The sequence below is a fragment of the Sipha flava genome, unplaced genomic scaffold, assembly GCF_003268045.1.
Source record: "Sipha flava isolate LNK unplaced genomic scaffold, YSA_version1 123_pilon_pilon, whole genome shotgun sequence".
Lineage (NCBI taxonomy): Eukaryota > Metazoa > Arthropoda > Insecta > Hemiptera > Aphididae > Sipha > Sipha flava.
In genome coordinates this window covers 406,030-432,859 of record NW_020271749.1, presented here as the reverse complement: position 1 = coordinate 432,859, position 26,830 = coordinate 406,030, and the positions used below count along the sequence as shown (strand labels likewise).

General features: G+C 29.4%; 3 protein-coding genes across 4 annotated transcripts in view; 2 read left to right on the top strand and 1 right to left on the bottom strand.

Annotated features, from left to right (window-relative positions):
- Positions 1-8,929, top strand: part of LOC112694089 (inactive rhomboid protein 1) — a 50,516-nt gene extending 41,587 nt beyond the window's left edge. For both annotated transcript variants that reach the window (XM_025569453.1, XM_025569452.1), the window contains exons 5-19: positions 3,880-3,984; positions 4,055-4,393; positions 4,460-4,631; positions 4,691-4,813; positions 4,881-4,994; positions 5,076-5,359; positions 5,436-5,619; positions 5,718-5,792; positions 5,864-6,025; positions 6,663-6,734; positions 7,046-7,134; positions 7,204-7,483; positions 7,568-7,668; positions 7,980-8,133; positions 8,194-8,929. In XM_025569453.1, coding sequence (XP_025425238.1) covers positions 3,880-3,984; positions 4,055-4,393; positions 4,460-4,631; positions 4,691-4,813; positions 4,881-4,994; positions 5,076-5,359; positions 5,436-5,619; positions 5,718-5,792; positions 5,864-6,025; positions 6,663-6,734; positions 7,046-7,134; positions 7,204-7,483; positions 7,568-7,668; positions 7,980-8,133; positions 8,194-8,628 — 2,689 coding nt within the window. In that variant the 3' untranslated portion in view covers positions 8,629-8,929. The remainder of the gene's footprint in view (positions 1-3,879; positions 3,985-4,054; positions 4,394-4,459; positions 4,632-4,690; positions 4,814-4,880; positions 4,995-5,075; positions 5,360-5,435; positions 5,620-5,717; positions 5,793-5,863; positions 6,026-6,662; positions 6,735-7,045; positions 7,135-7,203; positions 7,484-7,567; positions 7,669-7,979; positions 8,134-8,193) is intronic.
- A 3,185-nt stretch (positions 8,930-12,114) lies between these two features.
- Positions 12,115-19,526, bottom strand: LOC112694120 (UPF0764 protein C16orf89 homolog). Its single transcript, XM_025569496.1, has 6 exons — positions 19,128-19,526; positions 17,783-17,911; positions 16,408-16,688; positions 15,151-15,292; positions 13,765-13,873; positions 12,115-12,332 (listed from the first exon to the last, which is right to left on the bottom strand). Exons 1-6 carry the CDS (start codon positions 19,330-19,332, stop codon positions 12,236-12,238), a joined length of 963 nt encoding a protein of 320 aa, XP_025425281.1. The 5' UTR covers positions 19,333-19,526; the 3' UTR covers positions 12,115-12,235.
- Positions 19,527-25,488: 5,962 nt separating this feature from the next.
- Positions 25,489-26,590, top strand: LOC112694112. The gene is made up of 3 exons (XM_025569488.1): positions 25,489-25,504; positions 26,011-26,198; positions 26,312-26,590. Exons 1-3 carry the CDS (start codon positions 25,489-25,491, stop codon positions 26,588-26,590), a joined length of 483 nt encoding a protein of 160 aa, XP_025425273.1.
- The last annotated feature ends 240 nt before the right edge of the window (positions 26,591-26,830 follow it).

Here is a 26,830-nt window from a genome sequence, read left to right as displayed (position 1 = left end):
CCACACGGTTTACATAATTTCATTTTGCAGTTCGCAGGTAAAGGTTATTGGATTAAATACGTCGTTGAAAATAGAAACAATGTGTACGAGACAAGAGATAGCATTATAATATACCTACTCAGAACAGTACGGGTGTGTAAACTATATCACCGTGATTCAGTGACGTATATAGGTTTTCATTTCAGAGGGGGCTGATTAAGTATTTGATTTTTGGAGGGAATTTTTGAAGGGAAGGAGGAAACACCCTATTACGAAAAAAGTTTCTTTAACACTATAAGACTTCTTAACTGTCTTTACACCATCACAGAAGTAAGAAATTCAATTTTTTTAATAATTTATTATTTTTAAAAGTATAGAAACTACATTGTAATAATTAAATTTTTTATTAGTCACTCAAAATTCACTACATATTTTCTTAAAAGAATAAACATATTTCATAAATATAAAATTTTAAATTATCGCATAAGCAACATTTTCAGTGTTGCAACAAATTTTCGGAAATCCCCAGCATTAAGACATATCCATGTTAAAATAACAATCTTTAACAATAATGTTTTTCATTTCGGGGGGGGGGGGCTTGCCCCTCCATAAATACGCCCCTGCCGTTATTGCCGCATGTTCAAGGCCACTTACCGAGTTTTATTTTTCTTAAATTTTCTTTTTATGTGCGATTTCTGTTAAAAATTATTACAGCTCCGACATTGATTAAATATACATGTACATTTAATCAATGGCTCCAAACAAAATAAATACGCATATCGATCATGCGCGCGCGTGAACATGAATAGTGTGTACAAGTATACAGTGGTCACCGGTCAGCTGATAATGCGTGTGCACTGACTTACATTTGGATTAATAATTTTGTTTAAAACATTTTATTGTTGTGTTATTATTACGGAGTGGAAACAGTGGCGTCGATCCTGCCTTTTAGGGGCGGCGGCCACCACTCTTGTTCGAAGAGGCGGGGGTGCCCATTAGGTATGGGATTTTCTTTAATACGTTTATAATTTTTATCCGTGGCGCAAAATGATATGGTATTATGTCTTTCGCAGTGAGTTCAAAGGCGTATTGCATACCGTACTAAAATTTAGCATTGACGAAAAACTATGCCGGCACTCTTCTTGGAATGTAGTTCGGCACCACCGAGTGAAAATATTTTGGGGGGACAGCACTTTTTTATCGAACGGACACAAATCAATGGGGTTTCGATCAGGTATAGCAGTGTTTTCTTCAAGAAATGTTATTGATAAAAACCGCGTTCGCGGTACTGAAACCGAACGCGCAGATGTTGAACAGGGCACAGACGTGTTGGCGGTGGTATACTGTCGGTGGGATTCGCGTCCGATATGTGTTGTGGACATCGATCACAATTGTCTAGGTCAGTGGTTCTTAACCTTTTTCGAATGACGGAACACTTAACACTTTATAACATTTTCGCGGAACACAACCGTAAAATAAAATAGTAATACTTGAATGCCATACATGTTAGCGTTAGTCACTAAAAAATAATAAAATAATAAAATAATAATAAAAGTTAAAAAAAATTTAAAAATTTGAAATGAATACTTTGTATGAGATATTTTTGCCTGATGATTTTTACAGATATTTTCAATATCTGGCCATATGTGGGATATTGCTACTCTCATTTCCTCTTCAATATTTATCAGGCTTTCTCGTTTCTTTGTTTTGATATCCGTCAATGTTGAAAATCCAAGCTCACACAAGTATGAGGTTGAAAATTATAATAAAATTGAAATTGCTTTATCAGAATTTTTTTTAAATTCGGTTTGAACTGAAATCCAAAATCCTTCTATTGTTATTTCAGAAAATGTTATTTTTAGAGTTTGGTCTGTTGTTAGCGTTATGAATTCTTCCTCTTCTTCTAACGTAAATTCATAACTTGACGTGTTGATGTTCAACAATCTTTCAAAATAATTTTTTTCTCTAGACTGGAGAATGGCGTGTTTAGATGAAAAATGCCGTTTTAATTTCGCTGATGCTATTGCGCTATTAGACAACTTTTCCCCACAAACCACACATAGGGGAATTTGACAATAATTTTCGTAAACATAAGAGAACCCAAAATTGAAATAATCATTGCAATATTGTCTATTGATCTTTTTTATTTTATTCTCATTATTGAAAGTATCATAAATGATATTGCTTGTATTTGTACTTGCATTATCAGTATCAGAATCATGTTTTCGTTTAAGAAATTTGTCCATTTTGTTATTAAAATGGTCGTTACAAATTAACTTCTAATTAGAATAATTGGATAGATTATTTTATTAATTAAATAAATTTCAAATTGAACTTACTAATAACAGAATCCTCATTTACGAAGTTGTACACGCGTCTAACGTTGATAACCGCGGGCAACGCACTAAATATAATACTAATGTATTTTATAACTTTTATTAGTGCGGAAAAATAAAATTGTCGATATCTATGACGTATGTTATCGCAGTATGGTGGCGATTATCCAATAATATAATAATAATAATGTACATTATATAGTATACTGACAAATATAATTCGTTAGTTAATGTTAACGTTTTTGTGTACAAAAATAAACCAACAAAACCTAAAATGATTCTATACGCTATACAGAATAAAGTTATTGTTATACATGTCTTATACTTTAGTGTTTCGGAGGTCCATAAAAGTCAAAATGTTAAGATAATGGAACGAAACATTTTTTTTTTCACTGATTTCGAAATTTTGGCGGAACACTTATACCAAGTCCACGAAACGCCGGTTAAGAACCACTGCTCTAGGTTATAGTGAATTGTTTCGCGATTTCTATAACGTTTTCTTGGTCACGACGTACGGCGGTAGGATGACGAGGAGGAATGGGAGCGGTCTACGGTTATCGCCACGGCATTGGACATCGGCAGTATTGCGCCGGGCACTGATGTGCGACGGCGATGTGTCACACCACTGCAGTGATTTATTTAAAACGGTCACGACGTGTGCGTGCACCTATAAACCTTCAAATTAGTTGGATTTTTTGTAAAAAAAAAATTATCCGTAACCGTACGTATACCGGTAATCATTATCATACTGCCTGCCAAAGCTTATTTTAACGTGCGTTTGAACACATTACGCGCAACTAATAAATGAAAAATGCGCGGTTGTAAATACTTTCTATAATTGAAATTTCTCACAATAATAAATTCTAGTTGTCGACTTCACGGCCGAGTGCAGGTAGAGGGTCCGTCAATCATCAGATTAGGTTTATTACGTGTTATTATTATTATTATTATTATTTTATTATCACAATATTGTTGCACGACCGCAGCCGGGTTTATAATCATACACGGGGAGTAATATTTTTGTGGGTATGGTGAGGGAATTGAGTTTTAAGTTTTGCGCACTTCTAAAAAAAACCTTAAAATAATCCCTGCTACCTACGACCACGGACGTACGGTGTAACGTACGGCTTGCGCATTAAAATAGTTATAAGCCGTACGATCGTGTGTTGGTCCGCGATCCGCTTCAACGATCATTGATTATAAATATTATTTATAATCAATGGTATTTCTACACTCGACGTTTGGAACACGCGAATGTAGATAACGGAATGTAGTCTCTGGCACGGTTCCGTTCCGTGATAACGCCTGTTAATAGTTCTGTATTCGTGTTATTATTATTCTCCGACTCTTGTCTCTATAATATTTTTTTACGTTATTTCTACTCGTTTTTTGTGTTTCCTGATAAAAAACGTAAAATCGGACTATTTGTTCCCGACGATTTTTCAATTGCTTATTTATTATTAATATTTTTCTCGCCTACAAAAACTGTCCTGGTTGAAAATCCAAATAAACCGTTCAAAATTGATTAAACTACGCATTGACATTTAAATAATCGTTCTTGCAGGAAACCTGGGTTCACCAAAGGATTAACAATTCAAGCTCAAGCAAATTCGAGATCTCCACCACTATCCATAACTTCAAGCCCTGGATCCATTCAGTCGTCCAGCAGGTATTTATTTTAATTTAGAACAGTTGCCAATACTCATTAACACGACTTAACGGCTGATAAATTTATTTAGTTCAAGCAGTGGTGTCCATTCAGCTCCACCTAACATGGAATCTGCGGATGTCCGCAAGTTTGATCCACCATTTCGGTCCATGTCAGCCCCTGCTCCTAGTATTTCACAACCCTCATCTTCATCAACTGTGACTAGTGATAATTCCGAAGAAACGGCCAGTACATGTACAGTGCCTGCCAACAGCAGTGGTTCAGATCAACCAAATAGTCCACCATCAGAAACTGTATACCAACCAAAGCACTTACACCATCAAGCATCTTTACCAATTTTATCGACAAATATATTGAACAAACCACAAACGTTTCACAGATCTACGTCCAAGAAAGAAGCAATCAAAAAGTATATTCAATTATTTATTTTATAATGTCTGTTTAATTGAATGTATTATTATTATTATTATTTTAGTTTTATTAAAAGAGAGACTTCTATGTTTTTTGGACTTGACGAGGAATTTGAAGAAATTGAAAAACTTAAATGGTTGGATAGAAGAAAACGTTTAGCAGCTAGAAAATATGGAGAGTTAAAAAACGAATACATTAATTCAGTTAATGAAATTCCTGTAACTCAAAATTCACAGGTATTAGAACTTTCATCATAATATACTTCATATAGACTTATTTTCATAATATTTTTTAGCCGGATGTATTACAGTCTAGTCGGGATATTGATGAAGGAGATAATGTAACTCGTATTCAACCTTTAGGAAGAAAACCATCTGTTGCTAAATTAACACTAAGTGGATTATCTTTTGTTGTTTCGGTATATGTTAAAATTACAGTTGAAAAAATTCATATTATAATATATTTATATTAATTTATGTTTTTAGAAAACTCTAAGTCGCAAGAAAAAAACTGTATCAACATCAAGTGAATGGTCTAGAAGTTATCCTCCATCTGCTACTTCTGACGATTTAACTGTTATATCTCATATGACTGATGATGTAAATTTATATTTGTTTGCTTTAAACATTTTTTTAAATTATACTATAAGTAAGATTGTATTTAAAAATTTTTTTTCTTAGGTATTTTTTGATAGACTCTCCTCGGATAACGGCGACCAAGGGATAGTACAAGAAGTCGTGGATTCTAGTGGAAATTATGAAAACTCAATTAGACATCATTATAAAAAATCACATCAAAGTTTGAGGAGGTATTCTAGTTGGCAGAGAAATCCATCAAGAAGAGTTGAAGACGATCATATGCCCAACATTGGTATGGGTAGAATTTGGGGCAGAGTATTAGACAGAGCATTCGATAACTCTGATAGAAGACAATATGGAATGGGTTTTATTGGAAGATTATGCAGGTATTTAAATCTTATTACTTGTACAATTGAAATATTGACCAATTATTATATATTAATTTTAAATTAAATAATGTAGGCGTTCTGTAAACAAAACAATAGCAAACAGAAGAGATGTAAAACAACAACTTGATGATTTAGAAGATCATCGGCCATTTTTTACTTATTGGGTGACCGTTGTTCAAATTTTGGTACTATTTTTATCAATATTTTCTTATGGTCTGGGACCTTTTGGAATTGATCTAAGTCACCAATCTGGTGCTGTAAGTATATTATTTAATATTTGTATTATATGTATATTACAATTTTAGTAATAATGATCAATAAATCTTTAACATATTATATGTGTACATTTAATTAGGTTATGGTCACAAGTCTATCAGTACAAATAATTGAGTACATAGAACCATCAAATTTTTGGATAGGACCTCGAGCTGTAAGTTCATTCATTATTTTGTGTTATTTACAATTCTTAAGGTTTTTTATTTATATTTTCTTTTTATTAAGGCTGATTTAATACATTTGGGAGCAAAATTTGCACCTTGCATGCGAAAAGATAAAAACATAATGAAAGAAATTGAAAAATGGAGAGAGAAAGAAAGAGAAACAGCTTGTTGTATAAGAAATGATGACTCTGGATGTATTCAAGCATCAAAAGAACAGTGCACAGTAAGATATAATTATTTAATACTTTCAAAATATAAAAAAAAAATTATTTAATATTAATCTATATCATGATATAATTGAGATTATATTTTGAATATTGCTATTTTAATAGAAAATAAAATATCCTTTATATAAGATTACTATTAGTGTTATACATATGTGTTTATATGTATATAATATACAAATTAGGTTTCTAATAATTTTTTATTTTTAGCATTGACATTAATACTTGATAATTATTATAAAACAATTAAATCTTGCATTATTTAATATTTCTTTAGTACTTAACATTGTTTACTGTTATTGTTTTTTTTTTGAAATTGAATTGTTGTTTTCTTTGTTGGAATAAGTATTATTAGTAATAATAAAAATAAATTCAAAATGGTCTGAAATAGATTGTTGTTAGAGTAATTATAAACAAACAATTTTAATTTTAGAATTTATATTAATGATTTAAATCTACTTTATTTTGTTTCTGATATATTATATATATTAAAAATTACTCAGTCATAATTATAATATACATATATATATTTGGCTTTTGCTAAACAAAAATATCAAATAACTTATCAACTTACATTAAAAAAAAATTGCAAGTATAATACTTTTATTCTTATCGAGTGTTTGTCTGTTTGTACTGTTCCTAATACCATCTCACAAACGTCTCACGGATTGGGGTGGTGGAGGAGGAGATAATGATAAACCACCTTCGGTAAGAGTTTAACACTATGTAAAAATGTATGATGTCTTAGAATTTGAATTTCACGACTTTTATTTGTTATTCTTCCACTATTATTGATGTATTATATATATTTTTGAGTATAAAATATTTTCTATTTTATTATTTTTGCTTTATTGTTATTGTATGTTTATATTTTATGCATTATAGTATTTTATAATCGTGCAATATTATTGTTTTAATTGATTTAAGTATTATGCTTAGAGTTATTTTATTTTCTCAATACTTTATAAATTTAAAAATGTCATGTAATTGAGTTTAACTTATTTAACTGAACATTTTAGACTTCAATTTCTAAATGGAAAAAATGGTCAGAAATTGAATCAGGACCTGGTGGAAGAATATCTGGCTCTGTTTGTGGCCTGGACCCAAAGTATGTAATTTTTATAATTTTTCAATTATTATTTAATAGTTCATTGCAAATTGTAAAAAAAAAATTCAGATATTGTGAAGCTCCTGCTTCTGTTGCACCATATGAATGGCCTGATGATATAACAAAATGGCCAATTTGCCGTAAAATGAGTGGCAGAGGTAGTGCACGACATAGCAGTTGGGGTAGTACAGTGATTAATCAGAAACTTACATCTGCTGAACATATGATATGTGAAGTGATAGGACATCCATGCTGTATTGGAATACATGGCACTTGTCGTATAACTACCCGAGAGTATTGTGATTTTGTTCATGGATATTTTCATGATGATGCTTCATTATGCTCTCAGGTATACAATCAGTGTATAAAAATTTAATTGATATGTTGTTGTGTCACAATTTTAAATCAACCTAATTTTTTGTTCGGTTTTTAGGTTTCTTGCCTTAATGATGTATGTGGTCTCATACCTTTCTTTTCTCCTGAAATTCCTGATCAGTTTTACAGATTATGGATATCACTTTTTATACATGCTGGGTAACTATTTAATTGCTTATAGAACAAATTTACCTAAATACTTGATATCAATTTTCTAATAAAAAATTTAATAAATCATTACAATCAAATTAGTTATTAAAATTACCAATGTTGTTACTAATTTGTTTTATAATATTTAAAACATGCAATTTCTTATTTATTAATTATATGCATATTATTTCAATAAATAAAATTTAATATTTTATATATTACATATAAAATATAACTTATTTTGATTCACCAAATTTATATAAAATATCTAAGTAAAGCACCTTAATGGGATTATTAATTTATATTTTAATGTGTTTTAGTATTCTTCATTTGGCAACAACCATCGTCATACAGTATTTTTTGATGAGGGATTTAGAAAAACTAACAGGCTCTTTAAGAATAGCATTAATCTATTTGGGTTCTGGAGTGGCAGGTAATCTTGGCAGTGCAATATTTGTACCTTATAGAGCTGATGTAAGTAAAATCATGTTTAATTATAATAGTTGAATATTAAATTTATTTGATTTATTTCAGGTGGGTCCAGCAGGTTCTCAATTTGGCCTTTTAGCATGTCTTATTGTTGAAGTGTTGAATTGTTGGCCTATGTTAAAGAGGCCCGAGCAGGCGCTTTCAAAGCTACTAGCTATCACATTCCTGCTGTTTCTGCTCGGGCTACTGCCTTGGGTGGACAACTTTGCACATCTATTTGGTTTCATTTTCGGATTCTTGTTATCATATGCACTGTTGCCATTTGTTTCATTCGGCCCATATGACCGCCAAAAGAAAATATTCCTGATCTGGGTGTGCTTGTTATCTGCATTGTTCCTGTTTTTGTTGCTGTTACTGCTATTCTATTTAATACCAATGTATGATTGTGAAATGTGTAGCTATTTCAATTGTATACCCATTACTAAAGACTTTTGCGCTAATCAGAATATTAATTTTAAAAAAGATGATTATACAGTATGACAAATGTGGTGGCGACGGTGCAAGACCGCGCATAAGTTAGCGATGAAATTTGTGAATCGTTTTGTGACTTTAGCCACCTCCTGTAAAATGCTTGAGGTACTTCTTGATAATTACACTCTCTTGATGATAGTCAAGTTGAGAACAAATGAACAAAATATGGTTATTATAGTTATTAAGAAACTTACTTACTCAGTTTTATGTTATTGTGCTAAGAAACCATTAAAAATCAAATTGTATTGTTTCTTGTAATATTATCTATGTTATTAATAATGTGTATTACATAATAGTATTGACTGAATTACTTTGTTAGTGTTGTATCATTGAAATGTGAGGTATAGTCATAAAGTTAATGAAAAACTTATGGTTTTCGATTTTTTGTTTTAATGTTAAGAAAATTAACTACAAATATATTATTTATTTTATTTTATTATAAATTTAATGAGATTGATTGAAAATCGTAATTTACATTCTTTGTGCCTAAACCTCTAATTTGTTCCTTTTTTACATTAAGTATGGGTGTTTTAATTACATATACATATTATTTTGACGATAAGTAAGAGACTATTCATAATTCATATTATTTTAAGTCGTTAAATAAAGTATTACATACAAAAGCAAATTAACTAAATGTATATTTTAATTTATAGAGTACATTATTTTCTTATGTATCAATGTGTTCTATTTTCTGAATCATTTCACTATAAAATATTTAAACTTAGTAGTTTATAATAACAAATAATTTACTTAAGATTTTAATGTAGTTAAAAGTATAAAATAATTTCAATGTTTAATTTGTTTTTGTATGGTACATTTTATTACTTTGTGCACGCATAATATGTAATACAATTATTAAAGATTGTGAATAATTGAAGCATTACAAATCACATGAAAATTTTAAATTTAATTGTAGATCAAAATATTTTGATTTGATTTTATATTAATGAAATTGTACTGATTTATAAAAAGTAAGATAAAAATAAAAAATAACAGTATTAATAAACGATAAATTGGTCAATTTCAGTTTTCAAAATATGTTTTTCTTTTTAATTTAATGAATAAAAATATTATGATGTAAAGAAAACTTATAAGCTGAGTTCAGGATTTATAGCACTAAAACAATAATAAAATAAGTATTAAAAAACGGTAAAATATGCATTTAATTTATTTATTATTAAAAATTATTAACTAGTATTACCTACAGTAAAACATAAATAATTATTAATTTGTTTAAAAATTAGTCCATTAAATAACTTTACTAACATCGACCGTCAGTTATCGAACTAGTTTGTTCATTAGGAATCTTTTAGTTATACATGAACTTTTATAATTAAATTAGGCAATACGGTTAATACAGACCATATTATTTTTCAAGAATAAAGTTATTTTTCCAATATGAAAATTATAACGATTAGTTAGTTTTATATTGCAAATGTGTAGGTACATGCAATTCAATTAATATTTTATTTTTTTCATCAGTTAAAGTTCTTGTTTTTTATTTTTAAGTTTAAATCATTTGTCAAAATATGCTAAACAAACACAAAAAAGATACAAGCAAGAACTTTCCTGCAAAATCTATGAAATGCATAAAAATAGGCACATTCAAATTTTCGATTTAAAATCATGGCACAGCCAAATTAATTTTTTTTTTACATAACTATATTTTACAATAAATAACAAAATTACGCCAATGCTAGAAGTCCTGAACTGTGTTTATGAATAATAAACCTAATGTAATACTTCAATACGATGCAATATAACGATCATTAATACTATTGTATACATATATTTACAATAAAAGCTGTCTTACAATATTTTAATATTGTGTAAATAAATTACACTATTGCGGTATACGAACTCTTAATGTGTTATTTGGTATTGTTACATATGAACAAGTATATTAGAAGTCTAGAATTTGGACTTATCATTTCATATAATAACTAACATTAATAGTGAAAACCATTATTTATTTTGAATTTCCAGGGTAAACTCTAAGTAAAACGATTGCATTCGATGATTGATTTTCTTTTTTTTTTTGATATTTCTCATTTTCCAATGATACTAAACACTATTATAGTCTTATCGGTGTAGGAGGTATCGTCGACCGTTTCTCTGTGGTACGGGCTTAATATGCTTTTTTAATTATACACATTATATTAAGACTGTTTAATGATACAATTGTACATAACATTGTACAGGTTTTAGGTTAATTGCTTGAATTTTTTTTTCTCTCTTTTAAAAAACCAAATCGAACAAGTGTTTCAACTGAATTTTGTACAAGGGAAAAATATATAATAATTATTTGAAAACATAAATATTATATATACTTTCTCAAGAATTATATCGGTAAATTTGACACGTTAATATATGTTTATTGAATTAACGAATGATAATAGGTACCTATGTAATTTCACGGATTCTTTATTATTATTATTAAATCTAAATAAATTTGAATAGGTACTTTCATTTTTAAGTGATAACATATATTAGTCATATTACTAAAACATTATAATCAATTTTCAGTAAACATTTTACACAATATTATTACCAACCGATCTGTGGAAGTTAACGAATATATTAATGTTTACATAATAACATCAACGATCATATGTTTTAATTCTGAATTCGTAAAGATAATATAGACTATACCACATTATAGTATAGTTTATGATGTCGGAAATAATATCTGTAGAAATTGATTACAACCACAGCGCGATAGAAATCTGTGTACAGTTATAAATACATCGAATTGTGTACAACGGGGAGATAAAATATTTAAAACGGATTTCCCGACGTCCGTCTTAAACGATTTTCATATATTATACCGTAACAATACGCATTATATATTTGTACGATTTTTCGTTGAAAAGAAGCTTACATACGCTCGACCTTACTATCGTGACGATACAGACAACGGAATTTTTATTTCGTTTTCTTTTTACTCATCAACAATATCGGCTTAATGCTCCACACCACCCTTTCGAAATTATTTTATTTATAGTATAGTTATATAATGTAAAACTAATAATATTAATAATAATAATAATAATAATAATAATTATTATTATTATTATTATTACATATAACTAAGATTATTTTCAATAAAAAAATTATATGATATTTATGTATACTCATGTTATGCGATAACGTACACGTATATACCTACTATAGGGATTAAAATATATTTTTTCAACATGTATACTGATGTTAATTATAATATTCAGTGTACGTGTCTTTATATTATACTATTATTTAAACGTGATTAAGCGAAACTCTGAATTGGCTCGAACGTTTGATAATTATAATATACCTAGATATTTAAATATTGTGTATTGCAGACCGAATATTTGAAGTGAAAAACCGTGCGTATTGTAAAATTATTTTATATTATATACATATATAAATATATATATATGATAGTACGTACCTATATTAAACTATGTGTGTGTGCATATACACACACACACATGTTAATATATTGAAATAATAATGAAATTATGTAAATATTTTTATATTGTAAATCTTCCATATTATATATTGTATCTTAATGACCAAAATGAAATGGTAAATGTATATTATCCGATATTAAATAATTATAGTATTTTGAAAATCAATGGGCTCCGTATGTGTTGACTTTGTAGCATAGAAACTTCCAGTACACTCCCAACGAGGCCAATGACACCCCTGTTAAGTGAGAGTCGCAATTCCTGGAAAACAATAATAAAACCTATTAATGAGCAATCCTGAAGTACGAGTATTTCGTTTTAAGTGATATTCATTTTTATTAGTTCTGTAATGTCTCTGTATGGTTTATCATTTTTAAAAATGAACAGTTAAATTTCATAGTACGAAACTGTATCTACTGATTACAGTATAACGTAATATATTATAGTAAAATTATGCATATAATTGTTTTTCACAACATAAATACTATCGTGTATGTTATATCATCTTGCACATGACGTATGCGTTACTTGTACCAATACAAATAGAGTTTGATTTTTTAGTTTTTTAGGGGGGAAAGGCTAAAGTCGTATATTGTGAACAACTAGGTTGTGTCTAGGTCTTAAAATTATAAATGAACTTGAAAATGACAACGAACACAATCGAAGCTCAAGTCATCCTAGAATTTTTGAATTTGTTTCTCCAATAAGTTGATTTCTTTCAATTATTAAAACTATTTTAACTTAAAACATATGAGGAAAATTGTGTTTTTTCTATAGAAATCTTGTAGTTTTCTAACAGTTTATTACCTATGATCAGTGCTCGACTTGAGGGGGGACGTAAGGGGACAGAGTACCCCAACTAATTTTCAGAAATTTTAGCGTTCCCCTAATATTATTATGTTATAATTATAACGCTTAACAAGTTTTGGGGACGCTTTTTTTTTAAAAGTAAATAGAGTCCCTCTTCTTTAATTTTTCCAAGTCGAGCATTGCCTATGATTGATTAAATCGATTCCATCGTTTTGCTTACTATTGTTCGAACATTGTTTAAAGTTTAAAACTTAAATTTTTATCCTAGTTTAAAGTCTACAATACCTAGTATTAATGCAAGAGTTAAGCAACATCCTTGAGTTCAGAATAGTTCAACTTAAAACCAGTTGTTTGGAAAAAAATCAAAACGTCACGCTGGATTTCACACTTGTCATCGAATATTCATTATTCGAGAGGGAGGAGCAGGGACGACTAGAACCACCCACCGAGCCTCGAATCGTGGTCTTAGCTTTTTACACAATATTTTTTTACTATCTGATTTGCCGTAGCATAAAATGTGAGTTTGAATATTTTCATTCTACTTAAATATGACATACTAAAGTATAATATAAGTAGTATGTATATCTTGGCCAAACAAGTACAAGTAAAGGGGGCCTGGAACTGATCAGCATTTACTATGGCTATACATTTACTAAGAAAATCAGATCCAATTGTTAGAGAAAGCAGTGCATTTTAAACGTTTACACTTTTCACTCGCCGTTTCGGACATTTTAGTTCAACCCCAGCTATAAAACATATTCATGTGAAAAAGTTACTGGAATTCTCATCGCTTTTTTAAAACTAAATGTATGATAAATTTACTCTAAATATAACTTAATAAAGTTGGCAATATAAAATTTTAGTATACAACAATAATAATTACAAATCGTTATTTTTGTGTTGGTAGCAGTCAAGGTGGGTTACTGATGCCACAATTGATAACCATTCTGGCTTGATGAATTCCACCATGTTTTGCATTCCACATATTGCAACTGAGAACAAACATTTATGCACTTTATATTTTAAATTTTAATATCCATTTTTTTTTTTTTTTTGTTGATTATAATTTAAATAGTTTACTAATTATACTTAATACTAATTTTACTATTAATAGTAGTTACAATTCATTCAGTATTTGGTTTTTTAAATATCAAATTAAGGAAACTGAATTATTCTAACAAATTAAATTTTTGACAGTAATAAGTTTAATATTTAATCGAGTGTATGGGGAAAAGAGAAATAATTGTTCAATAAAACAAAATATGAAGATGAAAATGGTATATAAAGTGGAATTTAAGTGTATATCGAATATATTTAAGATATTTAAATAAAATGTGGGTTATTAAATTCTATATTGCCTCATGTTTCTATTTATCGCGTAGTTCAGATCAATATTTAGCTAGTCCAGCTGAATTCAATTTTTAGAATATTTGTAACGATTCTATGTTTTTTATAAATAAAATATTAACCTAGTTTTGATGGGTAATACAATTTTTTTATAAAAAATGAAATTTATTAAAATTAAAAAATAATAACGATTTCTATTTGTTTTGGCTAACTCTATTTTTGTGTTGTATTGTATTTTAACTTGGTGTTACATACAGATTTCATGCAAAGGGCTCAGGACTAACTATGAAAATTATATAACTATTAAGTGAAAACAGAAATTTTTGTGTACCGTAAGTTTCAAAGTAATTACTTGTTTTTATATAGTCACGTGTGTTTAAAGTATAACCAATGCAAGCAATATCGAATTGATAAGTACAATTAAAAATTCCTATTCTTCTATTTTTTTTTAAAAAAAATAGACCTACAGTGAAATAAGTAAAGAATTTCAGTTTTCATTTTTTCTCATGTGCAGAAAAATCTATTGGTACAGTCGATCGATGAACTTTTAAAAGTTCCCTCCGCATTCCCGATATAATTTTATATTTAATAAGATATACTACATTTAGTGCAGATTTGTTATTGTACTACTAATATATTCCTTACTTTACTCAGAATTTCAATTTTTTTGATGCATTTTTACTAATAACTTATATACCTATAAGAGCTGCGCGTACTGTATTTCAAGTAAATAGTACCATATGTTCTACATTATACAATTACATTATTGCCATATACAGTTATACGATAACCCATGGTAATAGAAGTAAAAATATTTGTGAATGAAAAACAATCGAACGTTCAACGAGTTCTGTGCTCAAAAAATATTTAAACCTACGTCGAGATGAACACAAGTCTACAATATAATATTGCAGCCTCTTACTTTGTTCGATAAACAAATCTTTATATTTTTCCAGTGCGATGGCATCGTTCACTATTGACATTGCTTCGTTGTAAATCAAGCCACATTTATTACGTATAATTTCGTCCACCTTTATTTCGATAACAGGATCGACACACTTCATCTGTAAAAAATGAACCGTGATACATTACGGTATTTATACGCGAGACCGTGTACAATCAGATCACGTGTGTGTTTGTTCCGGTGGCGCCGAACAAAATTGAAACTGCCAGTTCAAATAATTATATTGACCAATCCACCACTTCCAATTTACCACCCTTTTAAATACCAAAAAAAAAAAAAAATTTCCAAGGATCTATAAATAAATAAACAAATAGTTTATATAGAGAAATAATTAAGTAAATAAGTAAACAAATGCTTAGCCTGGAATATTATTATATTTGTAAAGTAGGACCGGTTTATTTATTTAAATTTATAAAAATTTTGTTTAATTATTTATTATTTTTATTTTTCCAAATTTTCTGGGCAGTTAATTTGAACTGCCCGAAGTTCACGCGTTCGACGCCACTGGTTTGATCCGAGAAAAAATAATTGCACTTTTATAATAATACACAGGGGCCTAAGATTGCGTATAGGTAAAAAGTGTAGCACGCATTACCGCTAAATTTGAACGCGAGCAATAAGGGCCCGGATCCGCGGGAGTCACAAAAGCCAAAGCACGGATTAAACAAAACGTTTCATTTAATCTGTGGTCAAAGCGTCTCGCGCGAACGAATACCTCACAAGTTCGCGTCGAAATGATTACTTCGACGCTGTGATATGGATTTTCCGAGCGCAACGGTCCGCGTCTCGCTGAACGGATCGCGTGTGCGGGTCGCAACGTTGTTCGGTGGAGACCTTAGGCCCCGCGGTATTACCGTCGCGGTGCCGTCACGGGTGCAACTGGCAAGATGGGCGCACACGAGGGTCTTAAGCGTAGACGCAGAGTAAAAAATTTTAGGGGCTTCGGCTCCTACCATATATAATTCAATGACTGCCTCTCAGAAACTTATCCCCTACAGCCCCCCCCTCCCATACTAATTGCTCTAATGGTCTTGAGCACCGCTGAATTCAAATTTATCAGCCCTGGTCTTTTTCTTATTCTTCACGTCAACCGATAACCGTGACGGTGGTGATCGTTATTGTTTCCAACGGTTTCAGCGGGCCCCCAAAACGCAATTTGGATACCAGTTGCGCTCGTGCGTACCGGCGCGCGCGTGTCGCTGCGTTCGCGTTTACTTTTTTCAGAACATGAGCGTACAGCACTTGATGCGTGAGCGCGTACCCGGACACGCCGTCGGCCGCGAGCTCCGGCACCAGGCACTCGGGAGTCGTCCGGCACGCGGTGACCGCTTGGAAAATGCATCCGTCCGATATGTTGCGGTAGAACAGATCGTCGTCGGCCACGCGGTCTGCGTCGAACAGCCCTCGGGCCGTCGGTGACGTGCCCGGCGACGTACGGACGATTTCGGAGGAGGACGTCCAGAGGTTGTGATCGAACATCTTTCGGCTGACCGTTACTGTACACGATAGACAATATTACGTAAACTGGGGAGGGGTGCAAGGAGGGCAGTGCCGCCTCTGATATTTAACATACCTTGTTTTTGAAATAAGTGCAAAACGGCTGGTTATAGCTATTACTATACATTTTTTTTTTTTTAAATCTTAATTTTTAATTTTCGCTTATCTAATACAGTGTTAGAAAACGAATAATTTTACATAATAATATGTAGGTAGTAAAGCGGCGATTAGCCGCGGACAGGGTTGGACTAGGCCACCGGGGCACCGAGGTATGCCCCGGTGGGCCGCTACGATTTTGGTTAAAGAAGATTTCTTAGATTTTTTGTTTTTAATTTAATGCGTCCATCTTCTATTATTATAATAAAATAAAAAATATCGCCCTGTAAAGCGAAGTCACTAATCGATGCGTTTTAGTGTACAAATTGAACATATTTAATGTTGCGATAGGCCGGTGGATAATAACAATGATCTCATCCCAATATTTATAAATAGAATTATTATTCGATTTATTCTCACGTCTCATGGTATGATACCGTTTTATTTAATTTCTGAATTTTTAACATACCGTATTGTAGTAAAATACAGAACTTTTATCATTTCGTACAAAAATTTATCTAACTAATCTAGTACCGTAAAAATCGAAACAGTTTTTTAAAATCTCGTATTATTTAATGTATTTTAGTAATTGTATAATTAAATTACCGAACATTTAAACCTCGTTCAATCATTTATCTAACTAAACATACACCATAAATATTAACACAATTTATCAAAACATCATATTTCTAACTAACCTTATACTGTAAAACGTGATACCATTTTAAGGTATTTTAGTATGGATATTTAATTATCACACCATTTGAAAAAAAATGTATCATCAACTGGGTACCACCGGTATTGTACTTCAGAAGTTTTACCGTCTTTTTAAATACCGACCTTTTACAAATTCGTCAAATAAATTGTCGATTTATCCTCACATCTTATGATTATGATACAGTTTTATTTAATTTTTGAATTTTTTTATTTTAAAATACCGGTGTTTTTAATTTTGATTCCAAGCACTGTTGCAAAGTAATAATAATATGTATCTTACTTGTTTTCGAATCCACCGAGTAGTTTTTGTTCTCGTAAAACATCCAGTAGAGTTCATTAATAATTTTCATCAGAACGTGCATTCGATTGAAATCATGTTCATAAGGATCGGTACACGACATGAGTTGACCTGTATATTCATTTTTTTTATACAAATTTAAAACTGCTACACACGTATGGACTTATAATATATATATATATATATATTTTGTATGAACTCTGAACGTATAGGTGTATCACCACGTCGTGTACAAAACTACTACTAACTTTTCACAGCTACATTGATCTTGAAATTTTTATTTTTTTAAAAATATGTAAAAAAAACATTTCAAAAAGCCTGTTTTCGATCAAGTAATTAAACTACGCTTTTAAAATCGAATATAATACATAATATGGTTATTATATATGGTGTGTGAACTTGTTTTTTCGAAGATTTTAATTATACTTTGAGTTCGAATTTACAAAAATTGTTTTACTTGTATACGAAAAAAAAGATTAATAAAAAAAAATATATATCTATTCGATATGCTTTCTTATTAGTTATATAGTTATTAAGTATTGTAAATTATTTAATTTATGCGGATCAATTTTAATAATTATATTTACGCGTAGCTTCGAATACCGAACCATTTAATAACTGAATCGAATTTTATCTCTGAATTTCCACTCGTATACGTTTCTGCTGTTATATTGACATTGGTTGCTTTGCACATTTTAATTAAAATACAAGCGATGAAAACGATGTACATAGCGTAGTGACGTCTATTTGAATTAAATATTAATTGGTTTAAGGTTTGAACGAGTGAAAATCAAAATATTATATATGTACTTTATAGTTGAAAGTATATTTTTTTCACTCAACAATAATATATATATATATATATATATAGTCAAAACCGGCAAACTTTATGGGTAAAGTCGAATTACACATGTTCTATTAGAATCGTAGTGATACTCGTATTAAAGAAATGGTTATAATATAATTGTATTACATTCAAGAAACACGTTTGAAGAAATAATCTTATTTTTAATGAATGATCATAATTTATTAAAAATAAAAGTAGGTACATAGAAATAAGGAAAATAATTTAATACAATTGCCTTCATTTTTATACCTTTTTGTAATAATCATATCATTTTGTCGAACATTTTATAAGTATAACTTTTTTACTTAAGTGCGGTTCGACCTTCATCTGCATTTGATCTGAATGCTGTTCGAATATTTTAATTTAGGAATATGTAAGAAGTGCAGTAATTCATGGTTTAATGCCTCTTAAGTTCGAAAAAATCTATTACACTAGGTACCTACAACCACGGTCTGGTCACTACATGTGTATTATATTTACCTTTCATAATGGACACACCGAGCATTAAATTGGCGTCAACCTTGTCTGCTTGAGCCGCGTGTAAATAATAACGAATCGATAGATCGATCAAATCGAGTATTCTGTTTCGCAGGCGCGTATTCGGTTCGCTGTTGATTTCTTCGCCGTCGACCGTAGAAATAAAAAGCAAAAAAAGGCAAACGGCGCACGGCAGCCGCGACGACATCGTCGTGGCTTAGGGATGGAACCGATGACAATGGAAGGTACGAATGCGATTCTCCGGGAGCGACCTTAGAATATATAAATAAGTACTATGTATGTATGCGCGGTAAAAGTTTGATTGAAAATAATTGTGGTCGTCTCGAGAGCGCCGCGACGACTACGATATATCCGTGACCGGAGGTGGTCTAACCGTTACGAACTTATTTGATTTCATTTTTTTTTTTTTTTCCGATTCGCCGAAGGGACGGAATAAGCTCTCTCGCTCTGAATGACTCTATTTCTTTTTTAATTTAGACGAATACGCGCGGTATCTCCACAAAATGTTTTATTCACAAACTGGGATTTATCTGCCTGCAGTGATAGCACTACATACAGGAACTTCTGGATTGAACTTTCGTCAGATAAAAAAAAAAAAAATTAAAATGTACTTCTGCGCACCTCCACTAGAGATGATTCATTGGTGCGTGTGAAAAAACATGCTAAATCAAAAACATTTCTAGTTAATTATTTTATTATAAGGTAATTATTGTTTTTCAAAGTTTATACAAAATATTTATAATAAAATATTACATAATATTTATGTCCATTTTACAAATAAAAGTTATCTTATATTTTATTTGCGATTGAATTAAAATTTTTAGTTCTGAAAATTTCAAACATTTGATTTTGCATGTTTTTTCCGAGCACTCCCGAATTGATCTATTACTATTAAAATGGTTCACTCGTACAATTAAGTCGTAAATAATTCGAAACACTTGAATATTGATATATTCTATATATTTTTATACCGTTAATCCTAGTTGAGATAAAAAAAAATTAATATTTCATGAATACAGAATTTTATGTAAAATTATAAGGATTTTTAAGAATTAAATATTAAGAAAAATTATAAGTAGTCTGAGAGTAGGTACCTAAATTACTAGTACTAGTAGTAGTAGTTTGGTATGCATAATATCTGACCTATGGTGATACAATGAGGAACATGTACCACACGTTCTTTGAATATCGGTGCGATTATTATTATTATTCAGAATTCCGATATACTTTAAAATGTAAAATATTATGTTAAATGTCAATTTCATGTTAATTAGTCATTAATAAATAATATGGCTACAGAAACAATGGTATTAAATTTTGAAATAACAGAACACCAAGTATAAACTTTAGTTAAAATACGATTTTATTTAAATATATGAGTATTCATACATCCGGGTATTCAGGTAAATGGGTGTTTATGAGTATTTTTATTTCATGGGTTTGAACCAAGTCTTTGGTAAAAACACGGCCCCCGTATGTGGTCTGTTGAACGCTTAATGGCGACCGCAAATTAAAATACAAACATTTACCAAAATCATAATATTTTTAATTAATCATGCGGATTGAATTTTGTTTGATACAATTGTTCCTTCTAATGTGTCATTCGTTAACATATTGTCGATTTCGACGTGTAAGTGATCGATTTGATCGACGACTGACACGAAGACGGGATAAATGATTTCATGTACATTTACTTTATAACCTCTTCGGACCATATTATAAAACACACAACGGTGCAGTTCGACGCTCTAAATATGAAAAATAATACGAACATACTTAATAGATAGATATATTCACTACGAGCAGGTTGCGCAAACGAAACTGAACGTCTTAGTCGTTTCGGGTATTAGGCATGAAAAACATTACTATACACGTTGTAAGATATCCGGGGGATGCCGTGTTAGCCAGACCGATTTCGAGTAATTTCGTTGGTAAAATGATGGAGAACGTCTCATGGGTACCGTTGGCAAAACTAAGAAGATATTATTATCCTAGCGTCCGGCCGAAAACCAATAGCCGTTAGAATCACTTATGTAGGTACGCGCGGTAGCAGGTTCATCGATCATTATTATTCTTTAACATTATCGTGCTATATATTGTTGGTACACGTACGTTAGTGGCAATAGAAAAGTTTTTTTTAGACAAAATAATATAGGTACTTATATATACATATTGATCCATTACTTTTAAACTTTTGTATCATATTGCTTGTCAGAAATGGATTCTCAAAAGTTTGGATTTAATTTTTATTTCTCGATAAATATTATTAATTGTTAGAATTTTAATCAGAAACAGTAACTGTTTCTACACCCACGCACATTGTTTTCAATGATCAATCAGTTAAAGGTCCTGGTGTACACACTAGAGCTTTTAATTGTAATGTAACGCTATAATGTAACAGAATTCGGGTTCGTTTGAATGTTACACGCAGGGCCGTAGCAAGGGAGGAGGGCTAGAGAAGCCTACGCCCTGGGCAAAATTTCTGGGAGAACGCAAAAATGAAAATATTTCAATTTAATTATTATTTATAACATATTACTTATAAGTAAAAGTAATATTATGTATTTATATATTTACTTGTATAATTTATAAATATTATTATGTTGTATCTATGAATCAATATAATTATTATGTATATTTGTATTTTAATAAGTTATTGATTTAAATAAAATTAACAAACGCTTGTATAATTATAAGGAAAATGTATGATTTATATTGCGTTTATAACAAAATATTCAGTTTTTTTTATAAATTAAAATACTTAAGACCGCATTTTGAAGTTTCGCCCCGAACGCAATATTTGATGACTACGGGCCTGGCTTACACGTTACGGTATGTACGTCTAAGGTCGAGCAATACTGTATCTGTTTTTTGCCGGTCTATCCATCAGTTTTTACAAATACGTATCTATCGAATACTCGAGTATATCACCTGGTGATTCGTAGCGAGCAACTGGTTCATCGTCCACATTATAGTGTCAGGCCGTAATGTAATATTCCTTTGTTGTTCGTCAAAATATCGAAAACTCGGGTGGATCGATGGTGTCGCTAGTGGGATAATACAATAATACAATTACCGATATTATTATCGAATATGTGTTAGTTACTCGATGCACCTTTTGTTATAAACTATTCGTATTTATTTTTCTTTTGCTCGTAGACTATGAACTGCATTGTTTGATTAAAATAATTAGGGTACATGTAGTCTTCCCGAGAGGAGCGGAAAATGGGACAAGTGCCTTAGGGCGTTCAAAGAATTACGAATTTAGGGGACGTCATAAAAATTAACGATAATAAGAAAAACTAGGTTTTTTTTTTATATTAGATAGGTAACCATTAATTTTTCTTTTATACTGAAATATCTGAGTGATGAACATTGAATTGGCTCCCAATATCATTTTCAACAAGTTGTTCTCATAATATAAAAATTCTAAAAGTACGCGACTTTAATTAAAATAACTTCAACTATACATTAAAATAATTTAAAACACGAATAGTCCATCAAAATTGCAAGTAAAAATAAAAATAAAATTGCATACATAAAAAAATGTTCACTGATCTGCACTGTTTTAATATTATTTAGTATAGGTTGTATTAATACGTCTATGATTGTGACCATTTAATGCGTTATCGAATTAACGACTAGATAATTTCAAGACTAATAAGCACTGTATCCCTAAAAATATTACAGTCGCGTACTTTTTAATTTTTATATTTTTAATGTATAGTTGAATTTTTTTTTCGAACAATTTTGATAATCAATGGATTTATAAAATAAATATGTAGAGGTAACCAACTTAATGCATAAATCTTGGGAGCCAATTAAATACATAAAAATGACGATTACCTGAGTTAGAGAGCCAATTTAATATATTGGCTCCGATTTGAGAAACTATAAAATTGTACAACATACATCATAAAATATGACATTATGTAAATAATGTAAATAATGTGTAATATGACTATATGTATAAATATTACCGTAAGATAGAATATTATTGATAAATTAATACTATTTTTCAGTCAATATAAATAATATTAGTAATATTAGTTAGATAATATTATCACAATTTTACACAAATATATAATAAATATGTGTATATTATATTATAATCAATTCATTATAAAATTTACGCATTTCTAATAATAAATCCAGTTTGAGTAAATTTGGATAATTCAGTAAACAAACCTTACTCATCACGACAATTTTATACGCACAATACTAACTCAAAAAACGCAGAACGTAATTTGGTTGAAAAGTTTGTAAAACTTAAAGTAAGGAAAAATTCCTTTGTTTAATCTAAGAGAGTTTTATACATAATGTTCAAATGTTGGAATATTATATCTGTGTTATAAAATTATAAAATATTATTATTTGTTATTATTATCTTGCCTTATGAATATAAAAGGTAATTGTAATATTTACCCTGAATGCTTATTATGTATAACTCATAATTATATGTAAATTATGAATACAAATATTTTTATAATTTTTATTTATAGTTTCGTGAAAAAAAGTAATTTTTCTATAGTTTAGCCAAGTAAATGAAATGTCAATTTTTTAAATAACATAAAAAATAAATAAATATAACTCTAATAATAATATTAATAATATAAAATAATGAATAAATAAGTACCTTTTATTAATTATTAAACATATTTAAAGGATGAGGTAAATTATAAGCTAAAAATGTGAAATAAATTTTACAACAAAAAAATTGGTGAGTAGAGGGGGCTTCAAATGCTGTTGCCCCAGGGCGTTATTGGTAGTTAGGAAGGTATTGAGTATAGATAAGTATAGGTAATAGTTTCTACAAAACTTAAAATCTTAGATCCTAAAATTGTATTTAAATTTAATTAAAATAAACAATACAGCAGCTTATAATTTAAATCAATGGGTGATATAGATTGATGAATGTGTCTTGATTATTTGATGTGGAATTAAATAATTTACAAGCAGTTATTATTTATTTTATAGACTACTATTGAATATAAAATGTACTGTAATTAAAAAAAAAAAAAATACAAAAACTTACATTTTAGTGATAATTAGTAATTTTTTTTTTTTTTTTTTTTTTTTTTAAAGTAATTATCCAATTGCACTAATTAAGAAGAGACGCCAAATATATTATTGTAAGCCATAAAACAAATATTAAGTAATGTGAAAAATACGTTAGAATTCTTTAATATTTTATACGTCTAGTTAAAATGTTGACACATGTGAAAAGTCCTTATTCTTTTGTATTATTCTTGAAGAGGATTTAACCAAGTTAACGTCATAATATGATATAATATAATACTCTCAGACTTTTACTGTATTATTTACACGGAATATAAACACACACACACATATATATTTATAATTTTGAAACATTGTTCTGCATTTTTCATTAGTCTTTGCAGTGATGTTTTCGTTTTCTATATTTATTAATATCATACACTGCAATATAGTATCATATTCCTTATTATGTTATAAAATTGAATGTAATTCGATTTCATTCAATTGTAATCTGTGCATTTCTAATCGCGTATTTTATAGGTATACGTATTTTTTTTTTTATATATAGTAAGATTTTATATACTTTTTTAAATAATAAAACTGTTATCTGCTGTTAACAAAGTGTACTATAATACGAGTATTTACATTTTTACCGACAGATGCCACTCAACGTATATTTGTTTAATGGTAATATAATTGATATTTTGCAAGCATGGGAATTAACAAGTTAATAAGTTAAAAGTTAAGTTATTTAACTTATTTCATTGCTGGTAAATTAACTTTACTTATTAACTTGACTTATTTTCATACAGTTTAACTTGAAATAAACGTATTATTTTTTCATTTATCCTAATTAAGTTAATTTTGATTCTCAAGATCAGAAAAAATATTTTTATAAAATACCGCATTCGATAACAAGTTCATGAAATTTAAAAAAATTTAAAAATAAAAATGTCGAAGAATTTTTAGATAAGAATATAATTTTTATCACGGTAATAACCAAGGCTGGACAAGTGAATGATATTTTTTAACTCAGTTAAATTAATTGAGTTCATATCCAATTAAATTAATTCACATGAGAATTACATCATTTAAGTTAAAAATGTAGTTAAAAAATATCGTTAACTTAACTTAACTTCAATTAATACTTAAGTTAAGTTAATTACAAAAAAAAATATATATATATATATATACATAATGCCCTGATATAAGTGATGTATGTATTAACAATTTACAGCAGATATTAATTAACATTAGTGATAATGAAAAAGCAGAAAAATCTTATTTATGAATATTTTTTGTTGCACTAAGTTAATAAGCTAAGTTAAAGTATTATAAATATACCATGTATAAAGTACCAAGTATACCTATGCTTTTTAAAAGAGCAAACATTTTTAAAATGTAATGAATAATTGAAAATGAATTTCTATGGTTTTTTTTAAAATTATATTTAATATATAGAAAATACGTAATTCTAATGGACACAACAAGAACACGAGAAGATTGATATAATTGATGGTGAACTGTAAAAGAAATTATAATAATAGTCTTAGAATATCCATAATTAATGGAACGGAAATATTTGGAACAAGAAAATCGTGCGATGATCCATCATTGTTTTTGAATTTAAATAAATATGAAACACATTGATATTTAATTTTTTTCAACGAAAAGTTATCACAGTGTTGAATCTTTGTAATATTGGCTATTATAAAATGCTATAGAAACCCCACAGTGGAATGTTGATTATTCACAATAAACAATAACGTTAAATTAAATGTACCAATAATAATTTGAACACAAAACTTCAATATAATCACACGGTAAAAATCTTCAACGATTTTCTAGCGAAAAAAAAATTAAATAGTCAACATTTATAGTAGTATAATGTACAACAACAAAGTGCTTATTGGTAATTGGTTCGAAGAACAAAATGTCACTTTTGCATTACAAAAAGATGGCAATAAGAAGTCGGCTTATCAAAAAGATTACCGAAAACATGCTTTACCGGTCAGAGATAATAAGAGTATATGGAAAATAAGAGAAAAAGCACAAGTGATGGCAAATTAATTAACAAACAATATATTAATTATACTGTGATATAATCAAAACGAATTGTAATAGGCGTCTGGGTTTAGTAATATTAAACACTGTCGATTGTTTTACAGGGATTGCCGAGACAATTATTTCAAGACCATGGGATCCACAATGCTTATGATGAAAACATGTGTACCTTGTATGATTTGAACTGCATGTATGCTTACAATCGGCCACTAGCCAGACGTTACAAATCGCATACTGGAACTTGGGAACCCGAACAAAGTTTCATATCAAATCATGGTCCTGGACGAAATGAATTGGTGAAAAAAAAACGGCAGTCTTGGGTCGACGATAATCAAGAAAATGTACAGAAAACTGAATATCAATGTAGATATGCATTGAATTAAATATATGTGTCGCATCCATATTGCGTTATTGTACGTTTCGCAAAATGGAACCGTGATTTCTCCACTTCACGTAATTACACAATATGGATAATATTTCGTGAAATGGATACCTAAACCTTCATCGATGGAACTTGTTCCGTCATTTGGATGTCCATATAGCAAAAATTAAAAAAAAAAAACTTTAATTTCTATATATTATAATATATTACAATTATTTTTAAGAAAATGTTTTACAAATAT

Coding starts and splice junctions, on each gene's coding strand:
- LOC112694112 (XM_025569488.1), top strand. Junction 26,199..26,311: donor AAATAAGAGAAAAAGCACAA/GTGATGGCAAAT, acceptor ATTGTTTTACAG/GGATTGCCGAGACAATTATT.
- LOC112694120 (XM_025569496.1), bottom strand. CDS start 19,332: ATGTCGTCGCGGCTGCCGTGCGCCGTTTGCCTTTTTTTGCTTTTTATT. Junction 17,912..19,127: donor CGGTGTGTCCATTATGAAAG/GTAAATATAATA, acceptor ATGAATATACAG/GTCAACTCATGTCGTGTACC. Junction 13,874..15,150: donor AGATTTGTTTATCGAACAAA/GTAAGAGGCTGC, acceptor GTTTGTTCTCAG/TTGCAATATGTGGAATGCAA.